Source organism: Muscardinus avellanarius, assembly GCF_963383645.1.
Source record: "Muscardinus avellanarius genome assembly, chromosome: 10".
Lineage (NCBI taxonomy): Eukaryota > Metazoa > Chordata > Mammalia > Rodentia > Gliridae > Muscardinus > Muscardinus avellanarius.
In genome coordinates, this window is record NC_137796.1 from 97,536,541 (window position 1) to 97,563,112 (window position 26,572).

Below are 26,572 nucleotides of genomic sequence, written 5' to 3' on the forward strand. Positions count from 1 at the left end.
TGATTGCTTTTATTTACAGGATTGGAGCTGCTTTGCATATTCATGGTCCCTAGAGCCCCGCCGTTCCTGCAACTCTGTTTACTAACCTATGAGGGGGTTAGTGTGAGAACCCACCACCACCCCCAAAATCCAAATAGGCCCATGTCTAGTCAGCACTGGGAAATTAAGATGATGATATCCTGTAACTTGGAAAAGATATCAGAGACGAGGAGGCTCGGGTCTGGGAAAGAGCTTAAAGTCAGGGAACCTCGTGACAGATTAATCTCGGCGAGCAGGAAATGCACCGGGCTGGGATGCCTGGGGAGACCGGCTGCCCTGCAGCTCCTTCCTGGGCATCCGCCAGATGTGAAGGGGTCAGGACCGAGCAGAACAGTGCAGTAGAAAGGCCCTGGGTGGCCTGTAATTCCAGAAGAATCTGACCAGATCGCTCTCCCTCTCTGCAGACAGTGGGACTCATGAGTCTTTTGAGCTTCATGAAGGCCTCACAGATGAAGAGACCGTCACATAGTTCTTCTCCCTCCCCACCCCACCCCCTTGCCCCACTGACTCCGCTCCCGGGGAGTCAGACGGGAGTGGAAACTGTGCCGGTACAGAGCTAATAAGCAAGCCCAGGGCTAGGAAAGCTCGCCCCACACACACCTGCTCACTGCTTCTCCCCTCCCTCTTCAGCGCCTCCCCCATCTCTAGAGAGGGTGGGGTTTAGACGGCTCAGACCTGCAGACTACTGGGATGGGACCCTGGATGGGGGAATAAAGGTCCTTGGAGCCCCCCTGGTAGCGGCTGGCCGAGGGCACGCCAGTCAGAATGGAGTGTTCTAGAGCAGCTTTGTACATTTTGTTTCTCCTTTCCCATGGGAAGCGGGAAGGAGGGGATCCTGGTTCCCAGGGGAAGGCTGGTAGCTGGTCTCCGGGAGGCCTGGCTCTGGCTCCATGAAAGAGGCGCTCAGTTTCAGGCACCCCGGCTGCCTCAGGTCCTTCGTGGCCTGGGGTCTGCCACTGCAGCAAAGCTCCCTCCCGAGGCATCGGCTGGGGGCAGCAGAAGCACTAGGGTGCCCAGGGTGGACCCTCAGAGGTGTCTCCCCTGCACACCACCTTGGGGACCTCTTGGCTTAGTGTGCAGAGGGGAGGGTGGGAACCAGCGGTGGACCAACACCTGGGTGAGCCCCCTTCCAACCGTATCTCCATGGCAACTGTCCCTCCTAGGAAATGGAATTCAGAAGGCTTCAGTGCTTCTGACAAGGAAGCGTTCTCGGTCTTTCATTTACGTAGCAGGCACTTTATACATAAGTGCTTACCCCGGGTCCCAAATCCCAGTTAATTCTCTTAAACCGTACCACAGCCCCCATGAGGGTGGGCACTACTATCATCTCCATTTTGTAGGTGAGGAAACTGAGGCAGGAAACGCGATATAAGTGGACTAGCGTCACAGGGTGCTTAGCAAGCAACCCGGGGCCGGCGTGTGTGCGGGTGCAGGTACTGGGTACCGTGGGTCGGTGCATGTAGGCGAGTGCCCCCACTGAGGGACACCCCCCAGCCCCTGGGGCAGGATTTGAAGCTGGGAGGTCCAGCAGAGGTTGACACAGCCTGGGCAAGCAGTGCCAAGGACCCCAGTGGCCTCCAGTGACTTTCGCTGTACGCTGTACGCAACAACTCACAGGAGGATACCTGCCCTCCTTCTTTTCAGCTTCTCCAGGGCCCCAGTGCGTGCAGAAACGGAGGAAGCTATTCCTCCACCTGCCCGCGGCTCTGGCCCCTCTGCAGATGTGCACACGTGTGTGTGCATGTGACTGTGTGTGTGCAGGGTATTTAAGAACCTCTGGATGAGTCACATTTCTGGAAGCCCAGCTGGCAGCAGAGGTAATTAGTATGTGAGCCGGGCCTTGCGCTTTCCCTTGCTCCTATTCATTACTCCTTTTGAGGAGCCGCCCGCCCCCCCACATCCCATGGGTCTCCTGCCACGCATTCAGCCCGGCCCAGCCAGCCCCCCTGCAGCCCGCCTGGAAACGTCTGATCTGATATTGTTCCGTTCTGGACTTCTGGAGAGCGGCCCAGTTCTTGCAGGTGGGAGACCCAGGCGGCCCATTGAACGGGATGCAGGCTCACCTGGCCGCCAGCACGCTGGTCTATCAGGGAGGCACCACCGCTTAGTCTGGGGCAGGGGGTGGAAGCGGAAGGAGCAGGGCTTCTCCCCCACGTGTGTGCTGGGCCATCAGCCTCAGCATGCCCAGGCATCGCCTGCAGGGCTTGTGGAAACAGGTGGCTGTGCCCTCCCCCTGAGAGCACACTTTCCTAACGAGCTCCAGGCAAAGCTGCAGTTGACAATCAATGATCCAACTTCAAGTTAAGCCGCTCAGGTGCTTGGTGTCCTCTAGGAACAGGGATGAGAACACCGGCCCTCCCAGGGTGGACCGGAGGGTTAGAGACGAGAGACTGTATTTTACTTACTGATGCGCTCACTCAGCCACTGAGTGCCGCGACAATACAGACCCAGAGTCGAGTGGGGAGGAATTGATCAAAAGAGTAGTAAAATAAAGGAAAATCCTCACCAGGGCTACAGAGACAGTGATCAAAAGAACTGGAATAGCCACCCATGGCGGTACACACCTCTGATCTGCTACTTGGGAGGGTGAGACGGGAGGTTCGAGGGCAGCCTCAGCAACTTGGCAAAGCCCTCAGAAATTTAGCGAAAGCCCGTTTCAAAATTAAAAGGCACAAAAACAGTAAGCCAGACATGGTGGTGCATACCCATAATCCTGGGACTTGGGAATCTGAGACAGGAGGATCACAGGTTCACATCCAGCCTCAGCACCTTAGTGAGACCCTCTGCAACTTAGTGAGAGTCTGTTCCAAAATAAAAAATAAAATGGGGCTGGGGTGTGGCTCAGAGGTAAAATGCCCCTGGATTAAGTCCCCAATATGACCCTCCACCCCCAAAAAATGCTGGCATAGATCATAGTGGAGACAAGGACAAACCAGTTGAAATAAACTGGCCAGCAAAAGTCTCACCAAGTAACACTTCCAGGATCCTGGCCCTTGGAAAGAGCCCAGAAACAATAGTACCATTGTTTGCCTCCCCCCTCCTGCCTCCACCTCTGTCCAGAGATGACCTTGGACAAGCCCACTAGCTGACCTCTCCATCCTACAGTGTTACCACCTGCAAAATGGAGACAGGAAGGCCGGGCGGGGTGACGCACGCTTGTCATCCCAGCATTCAGGAGGCTGAGTCAGGAGGATCGCTGTTCATGGACAGCCTCAGCTACTTAGTGAGGCCCTCTGCAACTTAATGGGACCCGTTTCAAAACAAAGAATAAAAAATAGGGCTGGGGGTGTAGCTCGGAGGTAGAATGCCCCTGCGTTCCATCCCCAGTATTGCAAAAAACAACAACTAAAATTGGAGACAGTGACAAGACTCACCACAGAGAACCATTCTGCAGATTCTTAGGTGTTAATAAATATAGAGTGCCCGGACCATCGTAAAGAGCTATTGTAGGTGACACTGTGACAGCCATAGGGGAATGCAGGGCATTCGGAATCCCCGGAAGTCCTCGGTGAGCCAGCGGCCTGGGCTCAGTGTCACGTCGTCCGTACGTTGTTCGATGGAGTGGGGTGGCTGTCACCTTGGGAATGGTAACCATGCACTGGTGACAAATGGACCCCTTCTGCAGTGCTGGCAGCCATGGGCCACGTTGACATGTAATCCCAGCATTCGGGAGGCTGAGACAGGAAGATCACGGTTCACGGACAGCCTCAGCTACTTGGTGAGGTCCTCTGCAACTCAGTGAGGCCCTGTTTCAAAATAAAGAATATTTTAAAAAATAGATCTGGGGGTATAGTTCAGAGGTAGAATGCCCCTGAGTTCCATCCCCACTACCAAAAAAAAAAAAACAAAACTCAAAAGATGGAACAGGACATAGTGCATGCCTGTAATCCCAGTACTTGGGAGGCTGAGACAAGAGAATCACAGGTTTGAATCCAGCCTCAGCAACGGAAGGAGACCCTATTTCAAAATTTAAAAAAAAAAAAAAAATTGGGCTGGGTGTGTAGCTCAGAGTTAAAAAGATAAAACATCCCTGGGGTTAATCCCCAGTGTAAGAGAAAGAAAGCAATCTCTCTTTTGGTTATGCTAACGAAAATCCCAGAGCTGGTTCTTGCAGGTCTGATTCATACCCTGTGCCTGTCCATGAACCAATCGGTGCAACCCAGCGGTAGGCTCAGTGGCCTGATTGGCCAGGCCGTGAGCTCGGGCTGAAGGCAGCTCTCCAGGGGGAAATCGGGAGCCCTTTCCAGAAGGCTGTGCAACAAAACCAACCGCTGTCCCGGGGAGGATAGAGGCTTCGGCCCACAGGGAATGAACACAGAGATCAAGAGCGTTCCCACTTCCTGTGTCAGCGAGGAGGCGGGAACTAGAGTCCTGGCCAGAGCCGTGAGGGCGTTTCAGAAGCTGGGGCACCATCTTGCTGTCCACATCATCTCCTGGATTTCCTGCTGTGGTTGGCAGGTCACGCAGGGTGGGGAAACCAAGTCCCAAACTGCAGCCAGGCCTGGAGAGAAGAGCTCTGCCTAAGAGTGGGGGACACAGATAAAGAAGACCACGTTCTTTTCCCATGGAGGGGACGTGGGGCACGGGTCTCTTGTCTACATTGATTTCCCCAGCCTTGACTCTGCTAACTTACTGTTCTAGATATTTCTGTATATGCAGCCTGTTCTTTGCTTTGTAGGATATGAAGCCTCGTGCCTAGTCTACCCAGCGGAGGCCACTTGCATCCGTCTTCCCAATTATCACAACCAAAAATGTCCCTGAATATTATCAATTCTCCCCATAGGTAGGGAGGGCTGGCCCCAGGTTGAGGACTACTGCTCCAGGGCTGCAGGGGTGGGAGGTGTTGAAAGGGGGTGGAGGTCTAGACTCCACACGCCCTTCCTACCTGGGATGGATGGGAGGGCCTGCCTGGCGTGTTTCTGCCGAGACTGGCCGAGGACTCACTCTTCACGGAGTCTGCCTGTGATGAACCACAAGGGAAATACACTGCAGGGCTCCTTCCCTGTGGCGGGGCTGATGGCATTTTGGTCTGACGCAACCAGTTCTTAAGTTTTTGGCTCCCAGCGTGCGCCCAGGCCCTCATGACAAGCGGTTCTAGGAGGCTGTTTCTGCAGAGGGTGGTCCCTTGGGGTATGCCCAGCCAGTGTGCAGCAGGATGGACATCGCTGGGCAGTTTTGAGACGTCAAGAAAGCAGAATTTTAACGTGTTGGGGTTTTAAGCAGGTCAATTGGTGACTTAGTGAGTGGGTTAAGTCAATAATTGCACGCGCGGTTTGTGGACAAGCATACGTGGCTGTAGTGACCCTCCTGCGACTATTGCAGGCCGATTGTCCACACCTGGGCTGCAACCTCGCCCCTGCGTTTGCCTGGGCGGGACACTGGGGTGCCTGCCTTCAGAGCCCCTCCACCAGCCGCCTTCTCTAGGCTGCACGCAGAGGAGATGGTCCTCGCCAAACAAGGCACTTTCTTCTTCAGCAGCATCTATAATTTATGCCACTCGATGGCCTCACGACCAAGGCAGGATCTGAGACACTCTCGGGATCCCTATAGAGGAGCAGAGAGCGAGGTGGTCGATAGTGCATTTACTTACAGAGGCCCCAGGGGCGCACAGGTGCTGCTGGGAGCTATTCCAGCCCCCCTGCAGCTGAGCTACAGCTTAGGTCCGGCTTGAGATGGCCGGAACCGAGTGTGGGTCACAGTAAGGAGCTGGTGGCAGTGGGCTGGAGGACAGTCCCCATGAACAAGGCTTGTTCCTTCAGGAGTAACTAAGCATCTATTTTTGTGCCAGGCACTGTGCTTGCATCTTTGACAATGATTTTGCCCCCCTCCTCCTCCCCTGGACATTTGGTAGCGTCTAGAGCTCTGGGATGGATGATCACGATGGAGAGAGGTAACGGCTCCTGCCATGGAGTGCATAGAGGTGGGGATGCTGCCAAACACCCCACAGTGCACAGGACAGGCCCACGCCGCAAAGGACGCAGCCCAGGAGCAGCTACTCTCTTGCTCATCCATAGAAAGACAGTACCGGCCTGCCGCGGCTTTCAGTGGGGAAAGATAGGAAGGGAGGAGAGGAGGCAGGGAGGAGAGGAGGAAGGGAAGGAAAAAGAAACAAAGTAAGTAAGGGGGGAGCTGAGAAAGAAGAGAGGCTGGTGTGGAGGGCTGACCTTGGCCAAGGGCTGAGTTGATGGCTCCGGAGCCCCAGCCTGGGGCCGTGGGAGGAGCAGCTTTCAGTGCCAGGATGAAGCAGGCAAGCAGAGGGAGACAGGGGTTGAGCCAGCACCGAGGCTACTGTGAGCCCAGCTGCCCGGGGCCAGAGGCAGCGCTGGGAACCTGCAGCCTCCCAGGGAGAGGCTTGGGGCTAGTGAGGCAGTGGTTCCTCAGAGACGCCTTTGGAGGAGGGAGAGGGGAGCCTGGAACCGAGGCAGCTTTTGGCTGTCCAGTCATCCCTCAGTGCACGCATGAGACCGTCACTGCAGTACCAGAATCCAGAGGAGGCTCAAGTCCTTTGTACAAACTGACACGGTAATTGCGTAGAACCTATGCACATCCTCCTATGTATACTTTATATCACACACATGATATACATATATACATATGTATGTTTATCATATCTGTGTGTTTTGCTGGGGATTAAACCCAGAGGCATTCCATCTCTAAGCAACACCCCTAGCTCTGTGTATGTGTGTGTGTGTGTGTGTATATATATATATATATATATATATATATTTTTTTTTTTTGGTGGTACTGGGGTTCCTGGAAACCCTTCTACCTCCGGGCTACACTCCCAGACCTATTTTTATACTTTTTTTAAAATTTGGAAACAGGGTCTCTTAAGCCAGCGCGGCTGGCTTTGAATCTGCGCGATCCTCCTGTCTCCACTTCCCAAGCGCGGGGATTACAAGCGTGCGCCACCTCGCCGGGCTTAATTTTTTATTTTGAAACGGGGTCTCACTCAGTTACTGAAGGCCTCACTAAGTTGTTAAGGCTAACCTTGAACCTGCGATCCTTCGGTCTCAGCCTCCCAAACACTGGGATTACAGGCATGTGCCACCACATGTCTCTCTATACATTAAATCATCTCTGGATTACGTATAATACCTAATATGATATAAATGAAATGTTAATTGTGGTAGTGTATAGTACTGAGAATAATGACAGACGCAAGTTCAGGACACAGTTGTCCCCCCTTCCCAGGATACTCTATCTGAAGCTGGCAGAACCCTTCGACACAGAGGGGCCGGGTGTACTGTTTGAAATGCTGGGAAATAAGAAGGTCTGCTTCTAGAAGTTGAGTTGTGTGACCGAGGACGGGCACCACCCCCTGGAAACCCTGTTTTGCCTCCTATAAAACGGAGGTCACAATAGGACCTGCCTTGTAGGTCACTCTGAGGACCAAATGGGCCAGTCCTTGTCCTGGAGCGAGTGGTCAGTAGCGGCAGCTGTTGGCGTGAGCCTGTAACGCACGCCGTTCTCCCAGCGTCGCGGCTGGCCCACGGCCATCTCTTCAAAGTGTTGTTCTATTCCCTTATTTTCAAAGAAGTTAGATGTGGCACCGAGTGTCAGATGAAGGAGGGTGTCCCTGGCCCCGGCCCTCGGGGACGCCAGCGACGGTGACTCGTGACTGTCGGATGGAAGTGGGCTTTCTTGAGACCTCAGGAGGAGTCTTACGATGAACTCATCTCTCTCCCCCTCCACCCACTTTTTCTAGACCATTCCTGGCGTGGAGAGAAAGATGAGACCCCACCAGGTGCTCGCCTTCCTCCTGCTCCTAGTGATCGCCTCTGTGGCCTCTGAAAACGCCAGCACGTCCCGGGGCTGCGGGCTGGACCTCCTCCCTCAGTACGTGTCCCTGTGCGACCTGGACGCCATCTGGGGCATCGTGGTGGAGGCGGTGGCCGGGGCGGGCGCCCTGATCACGCTGCTCCTGATGCTCATCCTCCTGGTGCGGCTGCCCTTCATCAAGGACAAGGAGAAGAAGAGGCCCGTGTGCCTCCACTTCCTCTTCCTCCTGGGGACCCTGGGCCTCTTCGGGCTGACGTTTGCCTTCATCATCCGGATGGACGAGACGATCTGCTCGGTCCGCCGCTTCCTCTGGGGCGTCCTCTTCGCCCTCTGCTTCTCTTGCCTCCTGAGCCAGGCGTGGCGCGTGCGGAGGCTGGTGCGCCAGGGCACGAGCCCCGCGGGCTGGCAGCTGGTGGGCCTGGCGCTCTGCCTGATGCTGGTGCAAGCCATCATTGCGACAGAGTGGCTGGTGCTGACGGTGCTGCGGGACACGAAGCCGGCCTGCGCCTACGAGCCCATGGACTTCGTACTGGCCCTCATCTACGACATGGTGCTACTGGTCGTGACCCTGGGCCAGGCCTTCTTCACGCTGTGCGGCAAGTTCAAGAGGTGGAAGCTGAACGGGGCCTTCATCCTGGTCACCGCCTTCCTGTCCCTGCTCATCTGGGTGGCCTGGGTGACCATGTACCTCTTCGGCAACACCATGATGAAGCAGGGGGACGCCTGGAGCGACGCCACCCTGGCCATCACGCTGGCGGCCAGTGGCTGGGTCTTCGTCCTCTTCCACGCCATCCCTGAGATCCACTGCACCCTCCTCCCGCCCCTTCAGGAAAACCCGCCCAACTACTTTGACACCTCGCAGCCCAGGATGCGGGAGACGGCCTTCGAGGAGGACCTGCACCTGCCGCGGACCTACATGGAGAACAAGGCCTTCTCCATGGACGAGCACAACGCAGGTGAGGAGGGGCCGCTCGGCGCAGGAGGACGCCCCCTCCGCTGGGGACGGGTGGTTCCAGTCCTCGCTGTTGGCCCCTGTGCCGAAACCAGCTCGGAGGTGGATTTTTATTTAGTTTGCTTTCCCTGCCAAGTGCCAACTTGTTTTTTTGTAAGCATCCGGTTTTCTGGTTTCTTTTGAAAAACTGGGGCCGTGGGGGCGGGGGTAGCATGCGTGAGGCCCTGGGCTCGATCCCCAGCACAACAAAGAGAGAAGGCCGACCTTCCTGCCCGGCTGTTCACTCGGGTAGGCCCCACCACGCCCTACTGCTCGCTGACCTGGCCGCTGTAACACAATAACACTAATCCCCTGGTACCCACGAGTGGCGCGGTTTGCAACCCCAGGGCTAGGTAGATGCAGGACCCCATGACAGACAGTGCTCCTGTCCCCTCCCCTACCTCAGTCACCGGGGGCAGACCCAATGTCTAGGTTCAAATCCTGCCTCCGATGCTTGCTGTGTGGCTTTGAGTGAGTGTCACCACCTCTCTGAGCCTCCGTTGGTGGAACAGAAATAGCAGGAGTGTTTTCCTCAAGGGGCAGTTGTGGGAAGTCCCGCTGCATCCGAGTCCTCGGTGGCATCTGGTGTGCGGTGTGTGCGCCGTAGTTGGGTTTCTCTGAAAGCAGACTGTGAGGTGCGGGCGGGTTATGTGGGGGGGACCGCGCGAGGGTGGAGTATGGAGACATCAACGCAAGTGTGTTACCGTTGTGGGTGACTGCACCTCCATCTTGTATGGAGTGGGCCCCAGAACTGGCCCCGGGAGGCCAGGAGGCTGGGATATCCGCCACAGCTCAATCCCATCTACTGCCATAATGGTCAGCCACCGTGTCTCTGGTGAATGAGCTGGATGAGTTCAACTGGGTTCCAAGAAAAGATGGATTTGGCAGGGACATGAGGCGACCCTGTCTAGGTCCCCACGTCTCTTCGTCTCTGCTGTGGCCAGATTCAGAGGCGAAGTCATAATAGGACCCGGTCCCCCGGGGACACAGGATGGGCACCCATGGCGCCCGGCTATAGAGGCTGGAGAAACGTCCCTTAGGAGCTTTAATTGAAGGGTGTCAGTTGGGCCCCAGCTTTGGAAATGAAATAAAATATCCTCGGTTATTGCATCAGGGACTATGGCAATAAATAATAATAATAATAATAATAATAATAATAATAATTAATAATGCAATAATAAGGGTCCCAGCATTTGAAATGAAATAAAATGTCCTCATCTCAGTTATTGAAGGTGCACCAGGGGCTATGGCAATAATAATAATAATAATAATACCAGGGGCTATGGCAATAATAATAATAATAACAACAACAACAACAACAACAGTCAGGGCTAGTGGCAGCAATAGTATTATCGGAATAGCGCTCACCTGCTGAGCCCTGACTGCCAGCCACGGCCCTAAGCTGTTGGCCTGCCTGGTCTCCTCAATCCTCAGCCTGACCCCATGAGCCAGGCCGTTATTATCCCCATCAGGAATCAATGGAGGCTCTCAGAAATTAAGTGATTTGTCCAAAGACACGCAGCCAGGAGGCGGCCCGTTCCAGATTGTCCCGAGTCCCTCATTAGTGGCCTCCATCCGAGTGCCTGGTGCGTGGGCCGTGCTCAGAGGCTGCTCGTGCTACACGGTCAGCCAAGGGTTGAACGTCAAAGCCTGGAGCACAGCCTGCGTGTCCAGGGGGAGCACGGTGAGCCAACAGTTACTCCGAGGCCACCCACATCCCTCCTTCCCACCTGGAGGTACCAGCATCCCCCACACGCCTCGCCCCCGGCCAGACCCACAGAAGGGGACACCAGTGGCCCCACCTCTGCGACAGGCTCCAAGCCCCGGTGTGGCCTTCATCCAGACTTCTTATCAGAAAGTTCTAGGCCAAGAAGCCTGTGTCTGTGGAGAGATTTGGCAGGGTGGCAGTGGCAGCCCAAGTCAGGGGCTACTCCCGGGGTGCCAGAAAAGGATACGGGTGATGACCTCCTGGAAGCCCCGAGGGCCCACCAGGGAGTGTGGAGGCTCTGTGTGGGTCCTGGTAGAGCCACCTCTTTGCTGGCTCCTCCTGGAAGGGATCCTCTTTATCTGGGACCCCCGTGGATCTGAAGGCAGCAAGAACTGCCACTTTTCTTGGGGTGCTGGCCTGTCGCCTTATTAGATTCCAAAGCCACCTGTGACCCCCCCCCCATCAATGTTGTCAAATGGGATGATGTGATTTCGTGGCAGCAAAGCTGGGGTGCCAGCACTACCCAAGTGTTTATAACAATAGCTAGCTGGGCCTGGTGGTGCACACCTCTTATCCCAGTACTTGGGAGGCCGAGGCAGGGACGGGGCCACAGGCCAAAGCTAGCCTCAGCAAGTTATCGAGGCTCTTGGCAAGTTAGTGAGACTCTTTCAAAAATAAAAAGGGCTGGTGTTGTAGTTCAGAGGCTGAATACCCCTGGGCTCAACCTCCTGTAACACACACACACACACACACACACACACACACACACACACACACAGAGTTAAGGATAGCTACTCTGTACTGTGTGTATGGATTATACTCTACCAGAGATTGTACACTAGCTAGTGGTTAATCTCGTCTAATTTCTACAGTAACACCATAAGGTCTGTTTTGCAGATAGGAAACGGAGGCACTTCGAGACCTAGTGACTTGTCCAAGAGGCAGAGCCAGGGTTTGAACTCAGGCAGGCTGGCGCCAGAGCCCACACACTTGACCACTCTGCCACAGAAGGACCTTCCTCTTAGAGCACCTCTGCATCCCTCATCTCACTGACATGTTAGGGCAACTCTGTTTATTTGGAAAGATGAGAATTATCAGGGCCATTTTACAGAGTAGGAAACTAAGGCCCAGAAATGTCAGGCAATGTGTTCAAGCTCATGTAGTAAGAATACAGCAGCGTAGGGAGGGCAAAAGTTAAGTTTCTGAATCCCATTGCATGCACCCTTTCTTGTAAAAATGTAGCCAGTACTTCATTATCCACGTAGCACCCTAAGATCCAGGGCTCCTGGGGCCCAGGCTGGTAGCAGCAGCGTCTGGGCTGGCACCCGGGTGACGGAGGGCCTGGGAGGGGCCAGCACACACCCATCTGTTTCACAGTCTGACCTGGTCCAAAGCCAAATAAGTTGTCTTTCCATCCTTCTCTTTTCCAAAACAAAAATGCCCTGATGCTTTTCTGATGCTACATAAAAGGTTAGCAAAGCTCATGAAAACCAGAAAGCAAGGATCCCAGTAGGTTCAGCAAGTAGAAACGAGAAAAGTTGCTAAAATCCCACTGCTTAAAGCACTTCCTTCCGACTGTTCCCATCTTGCCAGACACCTCTCAGTGTGCACACCCCTCCACACACACACTGAGTCTCGCACGTACACGCTCACACGCACAAACAACGTTAACCCAAAGCGATTGTTAAGGCGGTACACGCCAGCAATCCCAGCAACCCTGGAGGCTGACTCAGGGGGATTGCAAGTTTGAGGCCAGCCCTGGCAATTGATCTAGATCCTGTTTCAAAGTAAAAAAAAAAAAAAAAAAAAGGATAGTGATGTAACTCAGTAGTAAAATGCCCCTGGGTTCAATTTCCAACACCAGGAAAAATAAAAGGCAAGAAAGACAAGTGGTTCTTCCCTGGCCATTCCTTAGAATCCCTTGGTCTTCTTACAAAAATTACCAGAGCCTGCACTGGGCTCTAAGTCTGAGTGTGGGATTCGGTGTTTTTTAAGCTCTCCACGTGACTCTCCAGTGGAACGAGGTTGAAAGCGCTGGTCCAAGTGCGGCTCTGCCGTGGACTTGCTTGAGTCCCTGCAGCGGAGGCTTTCCAAGGTCAGTAGCGGCAGAGTCAGACGTCCTTTGGATGCGGCAAACTTTTCCACTGGGCACCGTGATTTATTTTTTCTGATCTTCATCTGGGGACTGTTCTGCTCGTCTGCCGCTTGCCATAGTAAACAATGCTGCGGTGAACACTTTTATCTATTCATCTTTCCTTCCTGCTGTTGATCAATTAACTCCTTGCAAAAAAAAAAAAGCTTAGGTATGAATTAAAGAGATTGCAGTGTGTGTGTGTGTGTGTGTGTGTGTGTGTGTGAGAGAGAGAGAGAGAGAGAGAGAGAGATACTGAGAATTGAATCCAGAAGCACTCTATCTCCGAGCTATACCCCTCAGCCCTATTTTATATTTTTATTTGGAAACAGGGTTTCACTGAGCTGCTGAGAGCCTCACTAAGCTGCCGAGGCTGGCTCTGAACCTGCGATCCTCCTGTCTCAGCCTCCAAAGTGCTGGGATTATAAGCCTGTGCCACCACGCCCAGCTTGAGACTGCGTTATCTTGATATGCAATGCCAAATGGCACCCCAGAAAGAGGGTCTGATTTCCTCCATAGTTGCATGAGAGCTCCCCTTCCCCCCCCCTCCTCAGCAGCCTTAGGTACTGGCATCCTTTTTTTTCAAGGATCCCTCTTGGATCATCCTAAATGCGTATCTACCAAAATTCACAGGAGACCAGGCAGGACAGGCCTCAGATGAAGACAGCTCCCTCAGGAAGCTCACACAGAGAGGCCAAGTTGGAGTCCTGGCTAGAGTGGTCTTCATTCCAGAAACCCTTGCTTCGCTGGCAGGGGACCATCTGGGCACGCGCTCTTGCCACAGTAGGAGCAGCTGCTGGCATCTTCGGTGCTGACTCTGGCCAGTTTGTATTTTAGGAACCAGCTCCATCAGGGCCTTCGCCTGGGCCCTCGGTCCTCATAGAAGAGCCTGGCTCACCAGCTACGGTTCATCCTGTGTCTCCGTTTGGAACTTCCTGCCAGCCTTTCGGGCTCCTTTCCCTTGAGAGTCGGGTCTGGCAAGCCAGGAGATGGGGCAGGGGCATCCTCTGGGCCCTACTGCAAGCCACGGCAGCCCCACCCTCACCTTTCCTCTCCACTGAGACCCCACTGAGTGAGACCCCGGGTATATACAACGTTACCAGCCCATTAGTACGTGTTAACGAGGGATGAGGTATGCGAGAAAGATTAAAATACACCCCAGATCACATCTTAGAAAGTGTTAACAAGGCATATTAAATGTGTGCCTTTCAAAGGAGTATGAAAGAAATAAGTGTTCTTTCTTCTGTGAGAGGACTTTGGGCTGTAGGATCTTATTGGGGCCAAGGGCTACTTAAACTGACCCTTTGGACTGGGGATTTAGCTCAGAGGTTGAGTACTTGGTCTAGCATGTATGAGGCCCTGGGTTTGATCCCAAGAACTGCAAAAGTAAATTAATCAACAAACATACAAACGGACCCTGTTCATCCTTCTGGTAGACCCCGAGTTGACTTTGGAGGCAGGGTCTATACCAAAAGGGCTGGCATCTGGTCTGTGAGCCTTGATTCCCTGGGGGCCCCTGATGGGCGGGCACTGCTTGCCCTTCAGATATGGCCCAGGTTGAGTAGGGGGTTAGTCAGGCCTCTTGAAATTAGTTGCAAATAATAACAATTAGAAATTCAACTTGCATTGCTGGGCGTGGTGGTGCACCCTTGTAATCCCCCCCACCCCGGCACTCTTGGGAGGCTGAGACAGGAGGTTTGCGCAGGTTTGAAGCCAGCTTCAGCTGGCTTAAGAGACCCTCTTTCCAAATAAAATATAAAAAAATAGGTCTGAGAGTGTAGCCCAGAGGTAGAAGGCCCTTGGGTTCCTACCACCAAAAAAAAAAAAAAAAAAAAAAATTCAAATTGCATAGACTAATAAAACATTTAAAAAAAAAAAAAAAAGCAGGCTTCAGGAATGGTTAGAGTGGAAAAGAGGGACATCCACCAGGATCCTTGAGCGAAAATCCCAACGTTGATTCTGATTGGACCTGAATGCATTTCCCAGAACCAATCAGCATGTCCAGGGAGATGGGATGCCGTGATTGGCCAGGCTTAAGTCACATGCCCATCTCAGGCCAAGGAGAAGTCAGTCACTGGGGTCTAACCACAAATAGCCATCACATAAAGGGACACAGGGCCAGAACACCCCACAGATGAGCAGCAGAGGCCAGCCTTTGTTTCTGTGAGGAGGCCGACCTCCCCTCAACTAGTGCTGGGCTCTCTACATTACAAAGAAAATTATATTGGTCTTTCTGTTCCTGGGTAGGTCTAGGCTAGGAATTGACAATAGAAGAGCCCCTGCTGCTCCCCAGAAACCCCTCCCACACTTGGCTAGGAGGACAGCTCAGCACTGTGCATTAGGAGCTGCCCGAAGGCCTGGAGATCCCCAAGCAAGAAAAGTTTTCTCCGGCTTGTCTGGGGCATCTGCCTCTGTTTCTGAAGTCCGGTCTGAGTGCACTCAATTGTTGCTTCTGAGTTCTGATGGTGAACACAGCATCTGGAACCAGCATGGTGTGAGGGTTAAGAACATGGATTCTCTGGGGTTCGAAGGTTGAATCTGCCCCTTACTGACTGTGTGGCCTCAGACAAGTCACTTAACTTCTGCACCCCATGTAATGTGGAAATAATGAAAATGCCTATCATGTTAAGAAAAATGAACGACGAGGTGTGTGTATGACCATGTGGCTCCTGGATAGTCCTCTGTGGTACCTGTCCCAGGTAATTTGTGAAAAACCCAAGATGTCTTGCTAATTTTAACCAGAAAAGTACCTCCACTCAGGGAAAAAAACTTTAAATAAAGTGGGCATTTTTTTTTCTTCTTCGGTGCCTGAGATGGAGCCCAGGAACATGCCGGGCGAGTGCTGCAGCGCTGAGCGGCACCCCAGGCCTAAGCGGGCCTTGTAGCCAAGAAAGATTAGCACTTCAGTGAGAGCGGGGATGATGAAGGCGCCATCTTGAAATTGAGGAGATTGTCTTGATATTTTGTTTATTTACTTATTTTGTAGTACTAGGGGTGGAACCCAGGGACCTTCTGCATCCAGGTTACACCATCAGCCTTACTTTTTTATTTGGAAACAAGGGTCTCCCTAAATTGCTGAAAGCCTCACTGAATTGCTGAGGCTGACTTCAAACCTGTAACCCTCCTGTCTTAGCCCCTCTGGTACTGGGACTGTAGGCATGCGGCTCTACCCTGGCTGCCCCTCGCTGTCTTGACATTTTAAGTACTGTTTTTCTGTTTTGTCTTCTTTGATGGCAGTGCTGATAAACCCAGGGGCTCAGGCATGCTAGGGAAGCGCTCTGTCAATGAACCTCGTCCCTATACTAGAGAAGTTTTACATTTAAAAAATAAATTAACCCCAGCAGTTTGGTAGTGGGTTTGGAACCCAGGGGTATTCTGGCTTCGAGCTCTACCTCCAGCCCTATTTGATGTTTTAAAATTTGAAACAGGGCCTCACTACGTTCCTGAGATTGGCCTCAAACCTACAATCCTCTTGTCTCAGCCTCTAGAGTGCTGGAATTGCAGGCGTGTACCACCACTCCTGGCTGGCTTGCTCTGTTATTAACAGCTTGCACTTCTCATGTATCTATTACAGTCGATGAATCAACATTAACACATTATTAACAACTTTTTTTCCATCCCTGGAGGTGGAACCCAGGGCCTTGCACACGCTAGGCAAGCACCCTAACACTGAGCTGCATCCTCAGCCCTAAAACCCGTGTTTTAATTACAGCTCATGTAGTGGCATACGGAGTGTTTTCACTGCCCAAAGATGCCCCGCGCACCACCCCTACACCCCTCACCCACTGCAACCCGACAGCCTCTAATCTTTCACTGTCTCTCAAGTTTCGCCTTTGCCAGAAGATTATACGGTTAGAATCATGCAGTCTAGTTTCCAGACCGCCTTCTTCCACTTAGCGATAGACATTTAACATGCGCAGGGAGGTCGCTGTCCAGGGATGACGCCCCGTGGTGGACTCGAAGTCCACGTTCTCAGCAGTTCCCACCTCTGCCTGGATCCTGAACTGTGGCCCTGCAGGAGGAGGGCGCAGAGGGACTTGTCACCCACGGCCCGCAGGGCTGTGTGTGGGGAGGGTCAAGGGTCAAGCCGGGGCGCCCCTGCCCCCAGAGCCCGCACCGTGGACTCTACCAACCTCCCAGCCCCACCGCGAGAAGGGTCAGGCTTAGAGAGCCCGAGGACAACACTTCTTTGTGACTTGTTTTGAATCAGGCTTGTGACAAAGGGGAGGAGCCACTGTGGTGGGTAAGGGGTGGGGGGGAGCCAGGGGCCAAAGTGCCTTGTTGATGCAGGGAAGAAAACAAAACTGTGTGTCTTTTTTCTTTCTTTTTGTGGTGTTGTCGGGCTGCCAACGGCGCGCTCCCTCCCTCCCTCAGCCCTCCGCTCTGCAGGGTTCTCCAACGGCAGCCTGGGGAAGCGATCCAGCGGCAGCTTGGGGAAGAAGCCAGGCGGTTTAGGAAGCCGGCCCAGCGCGCCGTTCCGAAGCAACGTGTATCAGCCCACCGAGATGGCCGTCGTGCTCAACGGTGGGACTGTAAGTATCCGGACGTGAGGTCCGGGCAGGAGGCCCCAGAGCGTGCGCCTGCGGAGCGGGCCGCGGCTTGCACCGGGCAGGTGTCTCCAGCTCCAGCCCGCGTCCCTGGCAGCTGAATGCATGCGGTGCTTCTGTCTCTCTTCTCCACCTCGACCCCCTCTCTCCACGTACGGAAAACGCACCTGCTCCTAGTTGAGCAGCTGTAGGTTCTTCTCCAAGAGGACCGATTTCTTGGGGCTCTTGTATTTCACGCATTCTTTGGCTTTCACGAATACCTGGTCCCAACCCTCCCCCTCCCCAGGTAACTTTAAGAAAAAGCTCCCGGCGGCGAGACCCCGCCGCATCTTTTGCCGATGTCCGGCCTAGTTGAAGTCCCCGGCTGCTTCCTCAGTCCTGGTGCCCAGCGAGGTACTGGGTCTCCCCCACCCGGACTCCCTAAGAGACGCCTGCAGAAATGGAAGTGGTCGCTGTGTGTCTCCCACAAACTCAAAAGCAGGTTTAAACTTTCTGAAGCCAAACAGACCCGCAGCAGAATCGTCATTCTCCCCATTTTGCCTCCATGCGATTCCATTATGTTTCTCCCGCAATCCGAAGGCACGCCCTCATTCCCACGTTTTAATTTCCAAGCCCGCCACGCTTCCTCCTAAACAACGCATGAGCCGGTTTCCATGTGCGGATTGGATTGCCATTCTTTATGTCGTGTGCCAATTCCATAACTCAACCCAAACACATTTTGGTCTTTTTGTTGTTGTTGGTTTTTGTTTTTGTTTATTAATGGAAGTCAGGGGTGGTCTTTGATCTCTTGAGGGAACCTGGGCTGTTCTGGCCTTTGGTCTGCTAGGCCTTGGTGTGCATTGGTGCGGAACAGGCTCAAAGACGAGTAGAATCAGATCTGCTTTCTTGAAACTCCCTGCCATCCACTGGACTGTTTCGTTGTCCCATGTGAGGAAAAGCCTGTATAGATATGGTGAGAAAAGTCACTCTTCAGCCGGGCGTGGTGGCGCACGCGTGTAATCCCAGCATTCGGGAGGGAGGCTGAGACAGGAGGATCACGGTTCGTGGTCACCCTCAGCTGCTACTTAGTGAGGCCCTCTGCAACTCAGTGAGACCCCGCTTCAAAATGAAGAATAAAAAATAGGGCTGGGGGTGTAGCTCGGAGGTAGAACGCTCCTGGGTTCCATCCCCAGTACCGCAAATAAATAAATAAATAAATTAATTAATTAATTAATAGAAAGTCACTCTTCTTTTTGTTGTTGTTTTGGGGTTTGTATCCAGGGGCATTCAACCTCCAAGCTACAGTCCAACCCCCCTTTTTCATTTTTACTTTTTTTTTTTTTTTTTTTGAAAAAAGATCTTACCAGGTCATTGAGAGTCTCGCTATGTTGCTGAGGCTGTCCTCAAACCTGCGATCCTCCTGTCTCAGCCTCCCAAGTTTTGGGATTACAGGCATGCACCTCCATGCCTGGCTCCTAGCAGTCATTTAAAGCCCTTCTGGTTCATTCAGAGCCAGTGTGTGTACAAACACTCGGGACTTAGAGAAGTGGGTTTCAGATTAAGGAAACGTGCTTTTAGTAGTGGCCTAGAGCAACAGAAAAAGAGAGAGAGAGAGAGAGAGAGAGAGAGAGAGAGGGAGGGAGAGAGGGCTAGGTGGCTTCCCCAGGACCCGGGAAGCATAGCTCAGAGGTCCCTGCTCTCCTTGGGGATCACCCAGCCCCTCTGGGGAAAGCAAAATGACTTGCCTGTGGTGTTTCTGACGCTGCCTTTGCACAGCACAGCATTCTCAGTGTGTTACCCTTATGTAATTCCAGATCCCAACCGCTCCGCCAACTCACACGGGAAGACACCTCTGGTGAACGGCTTTTAAGTTCCAGAGAATCAGAATCTCTCTTACCAATTTCATTCCCTGGCCGAGTCTTTCTTGAGGGAGAAATCAGTAAGAGTAGCCGCAGCCCGAGGCCGCCTCACAGCCAGGAGATCTGGAAAGCCCGGCCACGGGGGTTCCCGTGTACATGTGAACCCTGACGAACCGAACAGCTAACACCGACTGCCCTGCCCTCCCCCGCCACACACAGACACGTAATGCCAAACCGGCCTCGGTCCCCGCAAACTAAAGCCAAGCTAATTGCAAATAGTATTAGAGGCTCACTTGAAAATGTGGCTGGGAAGACTGTTTCATTCTTTGGGGGTAGAACAGAACTAAACTGTCAGCTGGGGGGGCCGGGCTGATGTTGGTCGAAGGGGGAGGGGGTCTCACCTGATCAACCCTCCCCAGCAAGCGCTGGACTCTGGGTGGCCTTTTGAAGGTGACCGTGTTGTTAAGGGCAACTGACGGAGGCTTTTCGCTGGCCTGCTTGATGGCCCCCACGTTTCAGGAGAGTTAGGGAGGCTGTGGGGCTGATTCCAAGGTGAGGCCTGACCCAGTCGTGGGGGGCGCTTCATGGCCAGTAGTGGTAGAAGGACCCTGGCATGTGCCAAAGAAGGGGATGCTCTCTGGACCTGGAAGTGGCCATCCCATTTGGAAAGGGATCACTAGCCACTTTTCCCTTTATGGACCTCTTGCTCCAGCACCTGTGGTAGAGATCAAAACCCCGCCTCTCCCTGGTAGAGACCCCCAGGTAGCAGTCCCTTCCACCCCAACCATTCCTCCCTCTTCGGGACATCAGCCTAAAGCCCCACCACCCCAGGCATGGAGGGAGGCTGAGGCAGGCCACCAGGGTTTCTGCAGAGATGCCGCACGGCAGGCGGGGCTTCCCTTGAGCTAGACAGGGGCGTCCGGCTGCTGCCGGCCCCGGCAAGACCTGACCTTTGGGTCTTTACTGTTGACGTGGGGAAGGTCCCGGGGTGGAATGACCCCCACGAGGGTTTCTTGCTGCTTTTGCAGTGTGTGGGGGACATTTTTACCTCGGTTTTCAGCAGGTTCTTCGAAGCCCATCGTTTCTGTCATGATTTCCATCTGTCTGAGCAAGTCATTCTTGGTTATTTGGCATTTCCAACATCCCCGGTCATTCAAAGCCCCGTGTTCTCTGCACTGTTTGGCCAGCGTAATTGCTAGCAAGGGTTCTGAGCGAAGAGTTCTAACCTGACGGCATGGAATGGACACCTGAGAGTGGGTCCGCCTCTACTCTAATCACTACATTGCTTTTCCTCTAAAACTACCCATAAGCCTTTAACCTTTTACGAAAACGAAAACAGGTTAGTGTCGGGGGGGGAAGGCAGGGGAACTGACCTCTTTTAAGCCAGCACATCTGAGCGGAGTGTGATCTAATAAACCTGATTTTCCTTGAGGCCCTAGTCTCTGCTGTGTCCCCTCCCCGTCCCCGTCCCCGTCCTTGCAGAGGGCTGGGGAGCTAAGGCCCATGTGGCCATCTCTGTGGCCCTCCTGCGAGTGTTCCGACTGCAATCCCTCGTGTACCGTGCATGGGGCGAGAAAGCATGGTCTGCCACCAGCCCCGCCCGACCCGGGAGCCCCCACCCAGAGCACGCGCTTGCTTCTAGAGAGGCCGATGCCAGACCTCTGTGCTGCAGGACCGCCATTGGGTGGGCTGAAGAAGTCGGGAGTCTTGGGGAAGAGCCGGAGGGAAAGAAGCTAGAGGCTGGGGTGCCGCTGGGGGTGGCTGCATGCAGACCCGCGCCCTGCAGATAAATCTCTTGAACACCTTGGTCCAGCCTGGTGAAAAACGACAGTTGTTCCGCGTTCTCGTGCCAGGAAATGGTTGCTCACCCCCGCTCTCTGGAGTCCTTTGGAGCTTTCTGATACCGTCCATGACTGGGTCTGCAAGAGCCCCCCTTGCAGAAGGGAGGAATTGACACCATGATGTTTTCTAAGCTCTTTACTGTCCACGCGTATAAGGTGAGCACAGTGTAAATGGCTACCAGTAAGACATAGCGCTTCCACACCATCAAAGCACCATCTTGGAGCCACGGGAAACATCACTTAATGAGACCTTTTTTCTTTTTTCTTTTTCTTTTTAAATCTCTGGTAGATTATTGCGCTTTGGGGTTTTATTTTAGCTCTAAGGTTCAGGCGGGCTGAGCACTCTCACGATGGGGGTAGAGGCAGGAGCGAGGCCAGAGAGAAGGGAAGGGGGAAAGAGATCTAACAAGTTCACCTGAAGAGTACCAAGAGGCAGCTTCCCCCAAGGAAGGCGGCTTCAATCCAGAATCCAATGGCACCTCTGTCGAAGAGCGGTTTAGGTAAACATGACTTGGTTGGGGGCTGGGGGGGGGGCGGCTGGGCAGGATAACATCTGTGAATAATCCCTAATTGTAAGCACAAGCCTTCTCGTGTCCAGTTAGCAGCCCCGCGTGGGGATATAACAGCCACGCTTGTCCTTCATTTAATAGGAAATTCTCTCCTGGACCGCTCCACTGGAGAGGGAGGGTGGGTGCGAGGGAGGCTCTGAGAATTACAAACTGGAGAGTCCTGTGTGGCCTGAGTGTTTCCAGGATTAAGATCCGGCTGTGGGGAGCTGCTGTCCAGTGGTTTTTAGCACAGGTGCGGGCAGGCATTGAACAGCACACACTGTGGTGGTCTTGTGGGCTGGCCGAGGCTGAGTCCGGTGCCTCAGGCCAAAGCCCAAACTAAAGGGGGCATTGTACTGTGGCTTTTATAATTAATGCAAGGATGCAATGACGATACCAGCTTATGGGAGTTCTCAGCAGGTGCTTTTTATTAATTGATAAAGAGCTAAGGCTCATTTTTGATAGATTATATATATTTATTAAATGTATTAATGTGTGTTTTATAATGTACCTTTATCTTCCCCTGGCTGGCCTGCATACTTATTAAAAGAAAAATCATTCAAGAAATTTTAAGACAATCAATGTGTACCATACATGACTGTATATAAATATTACGAATTGAAAAGGTTGTTAAGCATGGGCAGATAGGTTTTATTTTCAAAATGCTGTTCTTAACACAAAAATAAAGGCTTTACTATTTACTTAAGACGTGTGGTAGCTTGTCAAAACAACCCAATACCACCACTAGGCTATCGGCTGAGTCTGTGGCATTTTGAATGAGAGTCCTGTTTAACAGCAAACCGCGAAACAAATAAGGGTAATAAGTTAACTTACCCATAACAGCATGAGCTTTCTAAGTCGCTTTGGAATGTAGACGACAAAAATCTTCGGTGGTTGTTGCCTGGGTTCAAATGTCTCTTCTTGGGGAACCCTGTAGCAGACCGCTCACCTGGCATGCAAGACCCTGGGTTGGAGCCCTAGTGCTGGGGGAGGGGAGACGCTCTGCGATCAAGACCTAGATACGGATCTTTGCAAAAGTGGTAAGGACGTTTCAGCTTTCCATCATGTGTTTTAGCAGCAGTTGGCATAGAAGGCTACTTCTGAAGCACTGAAGAAATAATCTAAGTGAAAAGACAAAATTTGGGGCTAATACAGAAAGTGAAGACTGGTACTTTTGTGTTCTAAACTATTTGCACTCCAGCATGTTTGCGATAAATCCTATCTTGTGCAGAAAAAAAAAAAAAGATTCTGTTTTCACATGTACCAAGTCTTGTCATTAAAGAAATCACGACAGAAAACACAACTTGGACTTTTTCCTTGAGCGGATGGGAATGGGGTTGTCATGGGTGCTCAAAGGGGAAAAGACAGATTAAGACGACTGAATCTTGGCTTCGGGCTCCTGCGATTCCTCCATCTTGCATTTCACTGCAAAGAGATGAAAGAGAAAGTTAGGATTGGTTTACATATCTGTCATTTGGAAACCAGAAACTTTGATGTGTGGACAAGGGCAGCAGCAGCAGGCTGAGCCCACAAAGCACCCGGGATGGATCTGGCCCCGCATATCCACGGGAAGAACACAGGGCCATTGTTCTCCGCGGGCTGCACCTGAAGGGTCAGGGCCGCTCCCTGCAGTTCAGGGCTCAGCTCAGAAAGAGGTCGAAAGTGTGCTTTGCAGGTTGGGAAACTAAAGGAAGTTTTGCTAAAGAAGATGACAGATTCCAGACTCTCACTCAACCCCATCTATCACCACGCTCCCTGTTCCCCTCCACCGACCCAAACGGAAAACCCTGGGGCTAGCTGGGGTCAGGGACAAGGTCAGAGTCCGTCAGTCTGGACCAGAAAAGTGATCCTGGTGCTTCCCCGAGCCCGCCAAACAGGAAAATTAGCTGGACATGGAGCAGGGCACTTTCTGTTAAGGGATTGTTGTTTTTGTGATACTGGGGATAAACTCGGAGGCAATCTACCTATATACCCAGACTTATTTATTTATTTATTTATTTATTTATTTATTTAATTTGTTTTTGGTGGTACTGGGGTTCCTGGAAACCCTTCTACCTCTGGGCTACACTCCCAGACACCTATTTTTTATATTTTTATTTGGAAACAGGCTCTCTTAGGCCAGTGATGCTGGCTTCGAACCTGTGCGACCCTCCTGTCTCCGCCTCCCAAGCACAGGGATTACAAGCGCCACCACGCCCAGCTTATTTTTATTTTGAAACAGAGTCTCACTAGGTTGCTGAGGACTTTACTAAGTTGCTGAGGCTGTCTTTGAACCTGCAAACCTCCTGTCTCAGCCTCCCAAGTACTGGGATTACGGGTGTGTGCCACCACACACTGTTCTGTAAGGGATGTTAATCCCCAAAAATATGAGCCTACCCCCAAATAAATATGGATGTCCACTGGGAGGGTGGGGACACAAAGACTTCCTGAAGGCTTCTGACTGGGGTTCACTCCAAGGAGCTCAGCCCCCTGGTCTTCACTCCTGTGCGTGGATTGCCGTGGCAGTGTCTGCCAGGCCTCTCTTCCTGCCTGTCCCCATCTTGGTCCAGGACACAAACAAGACTCAGGTGCTGACCAAGAGGCATTCTGAAATGCTGAATGCCTCTGGACTCAACCTTCTACATTTAACCACTATCAAAACACATAATGTGTTTACTTGGTTTTTTGCACTACTGATAATTATATAGGTTAAGCTTGCCTAATCTAAAAACCCCAAATCCACCAAAATCCAAGCCTTTTTGAGCACCAACATGATGCCACAGTGAAAAATCCCACACTATCAAATTCCATTAGCACCCCGGAATTATTCAGAATAGTGTATAAAGTTCCTTCCAGGCCAAGTACATAAAAGTGTCTAAGAAACATAAATGAATTCAGTGTTTGGACCTGGGTCCCATCCTCAAGCTAGCTCATGCAAATATTCCAAAATCTGGAATCCAAAATACTCTGGTCCTTTTTAGCTCCGGGATACTCAACCTGTGTTAACTGAGACCAGAATAACATTTTTCATCCTCGGAGCCTGTGATTACAGGAATTTCTTCAAAATACAATACACTTTTTGTTCCCCGTATATATGGAGGCTCTAAGGCACCACAATGAAGGCCTGATGTGCATCTCGCCTGCGGGTGATACTGACCCTTGCCGTGCCACACCTGGCTGAGCGTTCTCCCAGCATCCTGCACTGATCCGCCATGGGCGGGTTGAGCATATCGTGGCTGGCTGGGGGCGGGGCAAGTGCTGATTTGTGGCATTTACCATTTCCTTGACCTGTTTCAAGCTTCCAGTCTGACTGTACAACATCCAGTTGTGAAGAGGCGGGCACGATCGGATAAAGCTGGGCTGTCCTAGAGCCTCAGGGGAGGTGCACAGGTGACCCACACGATGGTCCTCAAGTGTGTTTGGGGGACATGGGAAATTGTGAGGAATGCAAATCAAGGCCCGATTCCAGATACACAGACTCAGAAAGGAGGGGGTGTGGCCCAGCAGTCAGCAAGTAGGGGGGACCGCGGATGGAGGGCTCCGGGTGAGGTTTGAGGCCCCTGACCACAGGTCAGATAAGAACTATGTGCTCAGCTGGGAGGACTTCCTGTGTCTCACCCTGAGATGCTGCCGTCGCTGGCCTGGCATCGGTACTTGTAGTCAAAGCTCCTGCCTGTGGCTCAAGTGCAGCGAGAACCCGACTGGCTGGAATCCCTTTAAAGAAATGCGAGTCTAGGAATCCCCTCGGCTTCTATGCATCCTGCTGGCTGACCGTGAGTCTCAAAGCATAAAATGTTTCAAAGACTTTTCTTGGGCCTGTACGTGGCAGCCGGGTGCTGGAAGGCTTGGCTCCGGGAGGAATTCCCAGCCCGCAGGTTTGCTTTAGGGAAGAATTCTCCTGTGCTCTGCTTCCCACTGTCTTAACCGATTCCTGTCCACACCTTGACAGCTTCTCTTGCCACCCCCTCCACTCCCACCTGGCCTGAGCAAAGGGCCCTGTTATCTCTGTCTGGTGTCGGACGGCAATCTTGAGTGGGCACAGGGGACAGGGTGGGGTAAGGATGCTCCTTCAAAGTGGGGAACGGAGAGGCCGTGTCTAGGACTGAAGGGTGGGAAACAGAGGTGGGATGTGGAGCCTCTAGGAATTCCCCAGCCGGCGCAGGTCAATCCCCATGCCCAGCCTCTGGAGGGACGACACATGGGGAAAGGCGGGGGAAGGCGTTGTCGAGAGAAATTGAATCTGAAGGTGCACACAGGCCGCTCCACACCGCATTTCCTGCAGAAGCCCCTGCACTCCCGTTCTGGGAGACAGGAATGAGGGTGCTCACGACAGCAGAACACAGGAAACAACTTGACTGTCTCTCCGCAGCCCACTGTGGCCTGTCTACACCGTGATTACACAGCAGACAACTGGCTGAACCACAGCTACCTGCCCCAGCTTGGGTGAGCTTAGCAACACCGAAGGAAAGGCCCAGGGCACACATGGCACAGGCCGTCGAGTCTAGGGACAGCAGGGCTAACTGTCGAGGGGTCACGCCGAGGTAAAAAGGACCCAAGAGAAAGGCCAAGAGTCAGGGCAGGGGCCTCCTGGGGTGGGGAGGGCAGCGAGCCAGGCGCGGTGCCGCACTTTTGCCATCCCGGTGCTCGGGAGGCTGAGACGGGAGGATGGCAGGTTCACAGCCAGCCTCAGCAACTTAGCGAGGCCCTCAGCACCTCACAGAGACCCTGCTTCGAAAAATAAAAGTAGGCTGGAGGTGTAGCTCGGAGGTAGAACACCCCTGGGTTCAATTCTTGGTACCAAATAAATTAAATAAATAAATAAATATGTGGTCAGTGTTCCATTTCATGGGTGGCGGCTACACAGGTATTTGCCTTTTAAGTTGTATGTCTTTTACGGTCACTATTGTATGCATGTTTCACTCCCCAAAAAATATTATAAAAAGATACCAGTGTACTCCCTGAGATTACAAAGCTAACGAATAAACGGAGAGAAAGGAGAGCTTTGACTGCGGAGGGCAGGGATGGGGTGGAAGGGTCTGATTGGCTCTTGCCTGCGTGGCAAGAATCAGTAGATAACAACTGAGATCTTGCTCACTGTTCAAGGGACACCGAGTAGCACTGAAGACACAGCTGAGCGTCCAAGGTGTGTGGCCCTGGGATGCAGGTGA

The 26,572-nt window shown here is 52.7% G+C and overlaps 1 protein-coding gene across 1 annotated transcript; it reads left to right on the forward strand.

Moving 5' to 3' along the window:
- Positions 1 to 1,819: 1,819 nt before the first annotated feature.
- On the forward strand, positions 1,820 to 20,937 carry GPRC5B (G protein-coupled receptor class C group 5 member B; the record flags this gene model as incomplete). The annotated part of the gene is given in 4 exon segments (XM_080702295.1): positions 1,820 to 1,861; positions 7,769 to 8,777; positions 17,026 to 17,183; positions 20,890 to 20,937. Coding segments are annotated over 4 exon segments (1,257 nt in total).
- Positions 20,938 to 26,572: the final 5,635 nt, after the last annotated feature.